The sequence below is a fragment of the Anoplopoma fimbria genome, chromosome 23, assembly GCF_027596085.1.
Source record: "Anoplopoma fimbria isolate UVic2021 breed Golden Eagle Sablefish chromosome 23, Afim_UVic_2022, whole genome shotgun sequence".
Lineage (NCBI taxonomy): Eukaryota > Metazoa > Chordata > Actinopteri > Perciformes > Anoplopomatidae > Anoplopoma > Anoplopoma fimbria.
The window spans coordinates 12,183,559-12,196,370 of record NC_072471.1 but is presented as its reverse complement, the minus strand read 5'-3'; the positions used below and the strand labels follow the sequence as shown (position 1 = coordinate 12,196,370).

Sequence of the window (12,812 nt, the reverse complement as noted above, 5' to 3'; positions counted from 1 at the left end):
CGTCGCATCACTACATCTTTCTCTGTCAGAAAGTTTGTGTTTGTGTTTTCTGTGATTGGCTCAAACACTATGGCATTGTGCTTGACACGTGAAGAAAAAGGAGAGAAAAAGATAAATTAAAACAACTTGCTTACCAGTGAATCAAACACCTTGAGCCCGTATCTCTGGGAGCTTTCATCCAGAATACCAAAGAGAGTGTCCAGGGTGTCCTGTAGAAACTGCACAAAAGGGGAGTTTGTATGTGTGAGCTGCAGCTTCAAATGAACTTAGCTTTTCAGTTTTTGAACATCCTCATCCTCTCAACTTGAACTTCAAAAACATGCGGACTGAAATCAAATCTGAAACAATCAATACTACAAATGCCAGGAATTCAGCGCTGAGAATGTCATTGTGGGCCTACTTTGACAATCTCCGAGCCATCGATCTCTTTTAGCTTAGAGAGGCTGTCGTTGATCCTTTCGGGGTGGGCTCGCCACTTCAACAAGTCCAGCATGTCTCCTGAGAAAGACAAAAAAAGGAGCATTCAAAGAGAAGATCAGTAAATAAAGGAGATACAGAAAAAAACAATTGTGAAAAGAAAAGACTAATCTCATGTTTGTTTGTTTGTAAAGAAACGCAGGGTTTTGAGAGCGAAGTGCACCTCAGATCACAAAAGCATCACCACATCCTTCAATTATAGCCCAAAACCTCTGCAGAATCCAAACAAATGATGACATTTTCAAGTGCGGCGGGATAAAGGAGATAAAAAGTCATTTTCCTGAGCCGGGGTCCCCAGACATACGCATGAATAAAACATAAGCCTCAAGAAGAAAGTCTTTTAGTTGTCTCTTCGGATCCCGCTCAACCTGAAGTGTGTCTTTTTGCAACTTTACGTGTAAATCTGTGTCTGTGTACGCATGTGTTTGTGTGTGCACGCATGACTGCATTAACCAATCTGTCAAGTAGATTTTTGTCATCAAAATACTTCAATACTTCTATAATCAATTCACAAAGAAAATCAAACGCATGCAGGAAATGAACAGCCTGTTGCAAGTAAATTGTGCCAGAAGCTTTTCTGTTCATATATTCTACTCTCTATATAATGAGGTAAAAGATGATTTATCATTCACTGTTTTGTGAAGTCTAAAGATGCTGTTGTCTGGTACAACAGGGATAGTGTCTGGTGAGGTTTGGATATATTTTTATGATTATTGTTGGCTATTGTTTACTGCAGTGTAAATGGGGAAAAACATAATCAGCGTCAAGCTAGTCCAACTGAAATAAGTCTACAATTCCCACTCTGCAACCAGTTTACGAAAGCAAGGATTTATTGGTTCATTAGTGAGCAGTGCAAACTGGGGTCTATTCCCACCACCCTCCATATTCACAGTTTTTCTTTCACACAATTGTACAGTTTGGATGGAAATATCGCCTTCTCACCTGCACAGAAGTTTTCACTCGCTCCTTTCTGTTTGTTAAACACATGGCATCTTCCCATTTTGTGTGTATTTGGGAAGTGTTGATCACTATCTCTGGCACTATCTCTATACCCTACACACAGAGCTGCTCAGGAGCATGTGACCAGCTACCGTACGAGCTAACTCCAGTTGAAAATGTGACAAGAGTACGAGTGTAGCAGCCAAGACATCCCCGCCAGGCAAGTGGCCAAAAAAAATATCAATCCCTCAAGTGTAGTTTACCGTTCTGTGTGAGCTTGGTGGAGCAGAGAAAGCTGGTGATCCAGAAAGACTCCTTGGTGCCTTTCAGAGTCTGGTTGTTGGAGGGAGGGAGGTTGGCCTTGGAGAACGGGAGCTTCAGGTAGCGCAAGCAGTCTGCCAAGCTGGTATTCTCCTCACACTGGGAACGAGGCGAGAAAGGAAGAGAAGCACACATTTTGTAAACTGGCACAGAAGATTTAGAGGAGAGGAGAGGAAGAACGTGATACTATCAGAACTCTAAAGTAATGCATTTACTGTTTTAATGCCAATAGGTCAAAACTATTTAGGACTTTTAATAATGATTGAATCATCCAAGCTATTGCACATAATCAATCCCAGAACACTACTGTTATTTTGGGGGGATTTAATGTGCTGCTTTAATGTCTGCAGCTGAGGCCGTTTGAGCTCCAAAGCTACCACACAGTTTGGACTGATTCTTCTGTGTCTATTTTGGGTCTGGAGAGAAACTAGGCCATGCTAGTTTCATTGAGCTTTTCAGCAACTTCCATCTGGCATTAGTCCGGGCCTTTCCCCCCCCCATCTGAACGGAGGGAAAACACACAGGGCTACCAGAGTTGTCCTCTAAAACTGGCAGGCTCAGGTTAGAGGGTTTGGTAGGACTAAATCTGGCCATCTGACAGGAAAAGAAGACAATAAAAGGAGGAGTTTTTGTTTTTATAAAGACCGTTGGAAATACTTAAGCTAACAGCAAAATAAATAACCCAGCATTTGGTCACTGTTCTGCCTCACTGCCAATAAAATGTATGAATGCACTCAATGCATTTCTGTCCTCCGCAAAGCTTGAGGTTTATGCACACACCCATCGCCTGCAGCTGAGGAAAACCATGCAGTCTGCAATTATTCTGAATTACACCCAAGACGGTCTTGCAGTAGCTTTTAACTGGGGACGCTGGCCATTTTATTTGCTTTAGTCTTTTGATGTTTTGAAACCAAAAATGTGTGAAAAGATGAGTGGGAGCGTCTTAAGGTCTGTTAAATGCAGGAGAAAAAAAGGACATAAAGGTCATGCTAAATACAGAGACAGACTTCCTCAAATGAAATGTGTATGCGTCCTTCTTTCTCTGACACATGCAGAGGCAAAACACAAGTACATCTGAACTCACTCACTGTTCGATTCAAGCCCACAGCTTGAAAATGTTACGTAAGTGGACATGACTCATGGGCCAGTCGGTCTGTAATGGAGTGATGTGAGCGGTTTGTCAATCTGTGGCACTAAACAGTATGATAACAGAACCCACGATTCACATAATCATATACAACATGTTATCCCATTCTGAGTAGCCTTGGCAACACCTGCGTGTTACAAAACACATAAGAGAATCATTTAAGGTGCAATTTACCAACAGACAGAATGACCATGGAACTTTTCTTCTTTCTGTCCACTCAAATCTTTTGTTTTGAAATTGCACTTTTTCCTATACCACGTTGGCTAGGCTAGCATGTTATGCATTGAAAACCGTTGTATTATCACAACCTATTGCTTTAAAAATAGACTCAATTTTGGATGGAATTACACATCAAGGTGAATACTTCAGCAGTACAATCTCTAAGCACAATATGTGTGCAGAACAAATATCCTGGAAAGCACACAGTCAAATCTATTCCATGTTGTTCAGTCAAAGTCTTTGTGGTGTTGTTTTGGTTTTACCTTATGGATAATGAGCTCATGGGTGCCATCTGGCAGAGTCCTGCCGTCCTCCTGCATCAGAGGAACAAAGGAGTAGCCAAACAGTTTCTTCTCTCCCTTGTCTTTAGCTGTCAAACAACAACACATGGACACGGTATTGAGTCCAAAATACACAAGCACAGACTGCCTGAAAAGACATGAAACAAAAAGTGATGTTATGAAACCACTTCTTGTCAGGTTATGCAATAGAAATTAATATGTTGAAACAGTGAATCTGATGCTCAGCCTTCAGTGCATGTATTCTGCTTGATGTAAACTTAACACCAAGGTGAAAAGCACTGTTGTTCACACACAAGCATGCAGGTGATGCACACTCCTGTTGAAAAGGGAAGAGCTCCCAGGAATGTGGCAATGCATCAGCAAAAGGCAAAGGAAGACAACTAGCTAGCAAACATAATATGAAAAAGTTAACTCTGCAAATGTTTTGTAAGGAAGAAAATGCTGTCAACGCATTTGTTAATCAATGATGCATTGAAAAGAGAAAAACTCTATGTGGTACCTTCGACCATTGACCAACCTCAGCTTTGCTGTGGGTGTGGTCAGCATCTCTTGCACCTGTAACCACACATACCTTTAGGGTGTACTGAACACGCTGTCAGTATAGAACTTATATAACAGGCAAAAAGCAAAAACAAGATTGTTGGCTGTTTAGTTACTCTTTGCAGGGCCTGATTGATGTGGGTCTGAGTTTTTTGTCTGAGCTTTCTGAAAGCTCTGGACATAATCTGCATTATGGACACATATAATCTGATTTATCTGTTGCTTAAGCATTAAAGTGCTAATGTGCACAGAGCAGGAAGTGAGAAGCACTAGGTTTCTATATCCTTTCATTGCAACACATCACTTAAGCGCCGTCTACCAGGCCTCAGTGTGTGTGTGTGTGTGTGTGTGTGTGTGTGTGTGTGTGCGTGTGTGTTCACTCTCCCAGGGGCAACACAAGTTGTACTGTATTCAATTTAGAAAATGGTTTTGCAACATGGCCATTTTTATTTTCAGTCCTGCTCTGCTGTTATTAAGTTTTTTCACAAGGAAAGATATTGCTTACAAGACTCAACTTTTTCGTTTTTGTTGTGTGTTTCTTTTCCTAATCTATGAACAATCATTGCCTTGGGTGCCAAGAGATTAGGAAAGATTAAGTTGTACTGTGTGAAACTCAGGTATAGCTGAGCTCGGCAGAGCAGGTGGAGATTGATGTATGTTATATCTTGAAAGCACTCTACCAAATACACTAAGCTGTTATATAATACAATTACATAGGTTTTTTTTTTCATAATTGCAAACAAGGAAATACTTATCATCACTTATCATATCTTTAAACTGTCTAGTGAGAGAAAAAACAGCTGCTCCTACAGCAGCATAGTATTACTAACAAAGTGTTCCCAATATTGCACATTGTTTCAGTTGTTATGAAATATTATTGAAATATTACAGAACCAATCAACAAACGATCAGCTATAATAAAACAGTATTGCATTGCTGATGCTGATTGGCCCTTGCAGTCCCCTTTAGTCCCATTTTGGGACTACTGTCTGGGCTCCAGACAAACAAATTAAAAATGACAGCTGCTGCAGAATGAGTGCAAAATTAGGATGGAATTTAAAAGGATATTCTTAAAAAGAAATGAGCTCCCTGTATTGCCTTTATTGAAAATGAGTGTCTGCTAATCATATTTCTACAGGCAGGTTGTCTCAGAGTTTGGGAGCCCTAATGGTATGTGTAATATGGTCTCTCCAGTTTGGTGTCACCACAGGTTTAAATTGGGCTCTTAATGGGCAGCCCTTTGGTAGTAATGCTAGCACTGCAACAGTAATAAGGCCACTATATCTACTGCACACAGCCACACACCCTCCCAGCTTGGCTGCCAACTGCATAATAATATCTGCTTGTTATGAGAGAAGAGACGGCCCTCCTCCTGCAGCTCAGAGAGAGGGTGAGAGAGAGAGCGAGAGCAATATTTTGGTCATAATTAAAGTTTTGTCTCATTAGGAGGTGAGAAGTTGGACAAACTAGTCTCATTATGAAAATGCTTAAACAAGCGCACACTTATACACTTGGACACCGTCTATCTGATGGTGTCAGCAGCCTTTGAGCTCGAGGCTGGTGTGTATGCTGAATCAAGCGGGTGAGGTAATGAGTGTTTATTGTACTCTTCTCCCTCCACAATAATGCCTCTCTTTACATCCAACTCCTGAGGATAATCAACTGAACAGAAAGCAGCGGCTTGGGCATTCACACCTGAGCAGATAATGTCATAAAATGTGTAAAAGCCTGGAAAAATGTGTTCCCTTAACCTGTCCTAGATAAATAAAGGTTGGCCACCTTCCTGTTTCCCACTTACTGGAGCAGTGTCGGAACTCAAACCGAACGTGTGACCCCCGAAACATGTCTACTGGGATGGGCAGCTTGATGTGCTCCGCCCAGCGCGGGCTGTTGTTGTGGTACAGCACCAAGGAGTGGTACTCATCCCCACCTGGTTCACCAGAGCCGGCAGCCACGTGACTCTGAAAGACACACAGAGAAGAGAGTGGATCAAGACAGAGTCGGAGGGGAACAATGAAAAGGAAAAAAAAAACAGGAAGTGAGGAGAGGAAATGAGAGGCCTGGCTCGAGGATGAGGAAAGGGGCAGCTTTGAAGGACATAATGAATTAATGAGTCATACATGAAAAGACGGTGTGTATTAAAAATGCGCCGTAAATGTCAATAAAGTGAGTATGACATGGTTTTCGTGTGTGTTTATGTGTGTCAAACGGATGCAAGCCATGCGGTGGCGGTGGCAGTAGAAGCAGGGTTATATTTGAATCTATTTTCTCTTCAAGGCCGAGGCAGCGCAGGAAACCACAGGAGCAGACTGTCACAGCGCTGCACCAGAAATGGGCAACACACAGGAGAGACACTTAGCTCTCATCTGGGTCAGCGATATTTAAATGAAGAGTTTTTTTCTCCGAAATAAGACACCCACTATTAAGAAAAAACCAAGGACTTAAATAAGGCGTTTACTGACCTTAAACAAAGTGGTTAGTCATTTCAAATGATATATTTTCCAAATGACAGTTATGGTTATTGCACAATGGACACACAACAATTGTGACATACAGCTGCTGAAGCAGAAACAAATGTGTTTTTACCTTCAGGATCTGTCCATCGATATCCAGCACATAGACGGTGATCTCTACGTTCCTGGCAACGCTTTTCCCACCCTTCTCAAACTCGCCTTTCTCCAGTGTGATGTAAAGGTCATTCCTCATCTCTCCTGCATGATCAGGAAGATAAACAAAGCATTGATTATGCATACGAGCAAGCATTATTAATGATCCCCCAGCAGCTTGACCACAATTGTGTGTGTCATGCTTCATGACAGGGGTGGACAGCATTTAGATGAGTGGCCTTGAAAAATATATTTTCTGCTGACATGAACTCTACGCCTGAGCTACTACCTTCCACCACAAGAGAATACAATATTTAAAATTTGCTTTTGGTAGACTGGAAGGCTGAAATCCAAATCCTTTGATTACAGAAGAGTAACAGGAGGCCATTCTCCAACTATTTAGAATTGAACTCCTATAACATTGACAAATTAAATAGATGCAGTAGACCTTTAAATATCATGTTGTTTTATTTCACGCCTACCCACAATGCACCTCAACCACCAACAGCTTGGTTATTAAAGATCTTGGTACACTGTTATGCTAGCAACTCCTAATGTAGCCATTATCCTGTGGCATCACTTAAGGCAACTAATCAGCTATTCCTACATGCAGATTACTGTGCATATCTGGTCAATATATAATTAGATAACATAATTTACACAGAAGAAGAGAAACATGTGCTTGAGAGAGCAAGGTGTCAGGGTTCATCCTATAGCCACAAGGTTTCGAGTTAACTATCAACAACCATGCATCCTAAAATAAAAAAATAAAAAATGTATATGTATATATTTTTTAATAATTTGGTAAATTCAAGTGTGTAAACAATGAACTCAGTCTCTAACCAATGAACCTTTTACTTGAGGCTGGTGCTGCAATCTGTAAAAACAGCCAGGGAAAATAACCCCAGGAAGTAATATTCTTCTTCTTTTTGTTAGAACTGCAGCTGAATGTACAATGACTGGATTTATTTCCTCCTGAAGGGGAAGTAAAAATGGTGCAAAGCGCTCTGGGTAAGAATGAGGATAGGCCTGTTTCCTCTGGAGCTAAGATGCGGTCAGACACATTGTTTAATAGGTTCCCTATATAACCTATGTGTTATAGTATAGAGTGTGTGTGTGTGCTCATCATATCTCTATTTCTAGGGTCAACATTGATTTTCTGCTCTTCACAACTGTTACTATGGCAACGCGGGGCATTCTATACACACCCATACTGTACGCTTGCTCCTTTCCCCCCCCCACACACATACACATACACACAAAAAAAGAGCAGGAAGGCGGACACACAATGGGGCAGTTTCTTAATGTACAATAGGAAAAAGGGAAGTTGAGAGGGTGGGGCGAGAGCAGCTGCAAAAAGAAATGGGGAGAAAGATACAGTGAGATACAAATCCAGAAAAGAGAGACACAAAAAGAGGGAGAGAGTCTTTCCTTTGCCCAAGGGCAGACTTAAATGGGCAGATAGGGTGAGAGCACTCAGCATTAAGGGTTTGTAGTGAGGCAAAGACAAAGAAAGAGACAGTGAACATAAATCTGTGTTAGTGAGGCGCTGGGGGACCCACAGTCTGTGGCTCCTCTTTATCTGTATGACCAGACAGCACACCTCACTTATTTAAAGGAACAGTCCCCTGAAGTCCAGCTCTCATAAATAAATGAACAGACAAAGAGTCAGGGAGCTAATTCAAACAGTACTATCAATTCTGTGATTTCTGTCACAGTATATGTAAATATTAACAAGTGAGTCTTAAGTTCTTTGTTTCATCTCAAATTCAAGTGGTTGTAAATAGGTTACCGTGGCAACAAGACCCCATCCAGCTTAGTCTGAGGGTGTCTGCAGGGGTCTGTCTTGTTTTGAGAAGTAGCTATCTAAGTGATGCCTACCTATCTGAACCAATCTGAATATTACATCTTTCTGAGGGCACCCTGAGGTGGAATTCAAATATCACTCTCAAGCATTATGTGGGGATGTCAAGTGTTACCAAGGCAACTACAGTAGATGTTATAAGGCAGATCAATGTATACAATACAAACACTAGAAAATACATTATTAAGTTTATAGTCTCAAAAGGTGTCAGCTACGATATTATATAATGAATAGACCTTTTATAGATAATTCAATGTTTTATTACTCTGAATCCCCAATTTATGACTGTGTCTTCACATCTGCTGCCTGGTAAGTCTTGCCAGCTGATGCATAGGAAATTATTAGTTGTATGTCTGCAACAGCAGTAAAAGCAAACTGTCCAAGTCTGTTTTCCATGCAGGCAGTCCTATTTCCTCTCAAAGTCCAAAGATACGCAGGTTAGGTGAATTGGAAACTATATTGTATTTAAGTGTGAATGTGAGTATGTTTGTCATCTATATGCAAAGTAGCATCTCAATAATACACAAATGGAAGGAGGACAGGGTGGTTTGTATGATAAGAAATGGCCACCATGTCAAAAATAAAATAAAATTCAAAGGAGAAATCAAAGGACAAATGAGTCAGTGTAAGCCCTTCTTTGAAAGCAAAGTGGTATCTGGGATGTGTAGTGGTGAAACACACTATAGCAGTGACTTTCAGCTATACGCTGAATACGTTATTGATGAAGTGGTTAGAAGATTAATTGATTGGCAAATCAGCTGTTTTTACTAGAAGAGAGTTTTTGTTAAAGGGTTGGATGTAATAATATGTATTGATGCATTTCCTGTCGTGCAGCTAGAAGCCTTAAAGAGAAGTTGTTGACTGTTGAGCAACAGGAAAGACAGCTGACATTCATGATGATTAAATAACCCTCAAGATTGAAGAGAAGTTCATATTGTTGGAAGGGAATAGTTGCACAGTATCACTTGTGTCAGTGAGCTTGTTTGTGGTGTCATACCTGGCATGATGACATCAGAGAAGCCCAGTTTCCTGGTGATGGACACACCCCGTGTGAAGAGGACCATGTACTCTCGTCTCAGCTGCTCTATGTCCCCGTGGAGGAGCTGGAGAGCCACGGCCAGACCTAACAGAGAAATAATCACCACAATAAAAATCTGAAACACCATATTCCTATATTACAGACTTGATATTCCCTTCCCTTATCCATAGCCACTCAATAAAAATCTCTAAATATATCATAACCCTATTCCCAACACAATAAAAAATCTTGTATTGGTGAGCTCAGAAAAGAAATATATTCACAAGGGCATATATTCAGTTTTATTACAGCCACATGAATTTGCAATCCAGACAACTACAGTTATACTTGCCAACAATAATGCTCATGTGTATGGAAGGAAACAGACACCCCCACATTTACATAAACCAAAAATGTAAACAGCCTGTGAGTCATCTCCTGCTCGTTTTATTGAGAGGAAATCCTACATAAAGGCTGTCGTTTCAAATCAATATCTGTGCGCAACAACTCCAAATGTCAGCACAGCTAAATTAAAGCACCGACTTTAGAGCTATTTAGAGCTCAAAACGCATCTCCTTGTTGTCCAAGTGTGTGTGCCTGTCCATGCTCGTGAGGAGAAGCAAATAAACAACCAGCTTAACAGCTAGGGAGTGTGTAAGAGACAAGATGATGGTGATTATTATTGTTGTAGATGTTTCCAGGAAAGTTGGGAGGCAGTGGTGAAACGGTTCATTAGCTGTGAGAAGTTTCAGTCACTAAGAGTCAACAAGCCAACGAGATTTGTTTCCAAACCTGTTAGCAATATACCAAAATTCACTGCACTGCAGAGGAATAAAGCAAGAAAGGCTGTGAAGTTGAGGAAAAAAGGCTTTAAAGTTTTAAGAGTGTATCAGATAGAAATGTTGTAATACTTTTACTTTGAGCTTCTTTAGGCTGAGAATATTATAAACTGCAATGCCAGGAAAAATGCTTAAGAAAATAAACCTATTTTGATTATTTACATCCCATAGTTCACAGGGGTTAAATATATATGCGACCTCTTTCTGTCTACTGTATATTTGTATTGAAATCAATAAGATAAATTAATTAAAAACTTAACAAAAAACAGTTTGAGTGTAATCTGTAATTTAACCACACCAGATCACATAAATTCAACTGCTACTCTCAAAACAAACTTACAAGCTATCACTTTGTCAAAATGGGTATCTTTAAATAACAGTTAACAGCTAGGGCAAAACTAAAAAAGTTCATTTAATTTTAGGTTCAAAAGTGGTAGTTACTGTGGCTAGGGTTTAGGTTTGGTTTTGCAGTTAACTTCCTTATTTTTTCATAAATCACACATAATTACATCATATGTTAAAACAAATGTCAAAAGGTCAGATACAGGTCTGATATCTGTCAAAGATTTGCTTTTTTGGCTTCGTAGGGCATTACACAGCTCCGCGCTAAGAGGCAAGGATGACATCTCCATGACAAACTCCAAAGACATACATACAGAGGTTATGAAGGGTGGCAGAGACACTACAGGGGAGTTGAGAGGGTGGGGAGGACCCTACAGTCCTCTGATCGAAATAATAAAAAAATAACGCATACAGTTCATCAAGAGAGAGTTTAACGGAGCACAAAGGCCTGCTGGGAAATAAAAGGAGAGTCCCCATTAGGTCCAGGAGAGATTTTTTGTACCTGGGTTATCTGCCTACCCCTTAATGTGGATCAAGCCTTTGTGTATGTTCGTTTATGTGCTGATGAATGCCACAGACAGGCTCTAAAAGCTACTGCCGGGCTTCAATTAGGCAAACCAGCTTCATTACTATTCTGCCTGGTAGATGTAGCTTACGCTGACAAAAAAAACACCCTCAACTTTTTTGCCCTCAGCCCACCCGGCCTGCCTCCTCACAAACTCCCAAAAAAAACAGAGGAATATAAAAACTCAAAAACAAAACAGTGGAGTTGTCGCAGCCTCTTCTGTCACTGCCTACGCTCGCATGGAGGTGGGAGCCGAATTATCTACCTGACCTGACTCATGCAGCGCCAGATTCTTATGAAATCCCTTTTAAGGTTTACTGGGCTACGTGTAAACAAAAATCACCATCTCCTCGCATCAACTCCCGCTCTCGTCTTTCGAACTTGATTACCAAAAAAGCCACCGTGACCCTGAAACACACGGATAAAAGAAAAATGAGCCAGTCATTGGTCTCCATGTGAACAAAATAACTGTCTCCCCACATAGACTGTCTCTCTGCATCTTCATTACCCCAACAGCCCAGTGTTCTTTATGTTTTGAGAGCAGTGCATTCGTCTCTCCCCTGCTAATTGGCTGCTAATAAGAGACTTCTGGCACACTGCCAGGTCTGTTTAAAAGGAGAACCACACAGCGAGACAACTTCAGACACACACCAGGGTGCACACACACTCGTACAAAGAGGGCATGGTGTACACATATATAAACACGTACACATATACACACCCTCAAATACACATTAACCTTATCTCACTTCACTGCGCACTTGGTTTAATTGCCCTCCTGACACTAAGTGTAATAAATTGTGGTCCTTAAATTATGCATGGTGTTCCATAACTCCTGCATGGGCGTTTTCACGGGGACAGAGTGGAGAGGAGACACTGACCTGTTTGCTAAAGATGAAATATTCTCTCCGGTTTGCACCTTTTGGTGTCGAGGCTAGACGAGCGGCTGAAGTGTTATCTATGCTGTAATGTTGCTCTGCAGGACAATAATTGCCCTTTGGAAGGAATTGACTTTTCCTATTAGAACGTACACAGTAGAAAAAGTGGCAATCTGGAGAGTTTGCACTGACGTTTTGGGGTTGACATAGAAATTGTTGCTGATTATTCATCTAAATAAATGTGGTAATGGTGTCAGGCTGTTGCTATGTGGTTCACCACTGTCACCGGTGCTACAAGAATAAGAGCCGGTGTGTGTGAGACATTTAATTAAAGAGATAGAAGTTAAAAAGAGGCAATAAGATTGCAGTCCAAAACTGTCATAGCTTATAAAATGATAATGAATTAATTTGGTCCAGACAGATAAATGGTGCTCAAAGTATAAAAAATAAACTTAATATTCAGAGCTCATTACCCTAAAAATGTTAATAACCTCTACTCTACTCTGCTGTGATTAAAGCATTAATTTTGTAAGATCAATGTCAAATTCAGTTAAGTGGTGGTATTGTAATTTTTAAAACAAACTCGCTTCAATTATGCATGCCAGAGTACTGTGAGATGCACTTTATGCACTTTGATAGAGCAAGCACCGAGGCTAATCAGCTGTTCAGCTCAATCAATGTCTTTAGCTGGCAGCTACCCAATAGCCAACACCAAAGTGTTTGTGATAAACTGCACACACAGCAGCCAAAGAAGG

The 12,812-nt window shown here is 40.7% G+C and overlaps 1 protein-coding gene across 1 annotated transcript in view; it reads right to left on the bottom strand.

Annotated features, from left to right (window-relative positions):
- The window catches only part of dock4b (dedicator of cytokinesis 4b), a 112,264-nt gene that overhangs the window by 45,103 nt on the left and 54,349 nt on the right, over positions 1-12,812 (bottom strand). The window contains 7 exon segments of the mRNA XM_054624425.1: positions 135-218; positions 401-498; positions 1,680-1,836; positions 3,367-3,473; positions 5,744-5,906; positions 6,532-6,656; positions 9,413-9,538. Coding sequence (XP_054480400.1) covers positions 135-218; positions 401-498; positions 1,680-1,836; positions 3,367-3,473; positions 5,744-5,906; positions 6,532-6,656; positions 9,413-9,538 — 860 coding nt within the window.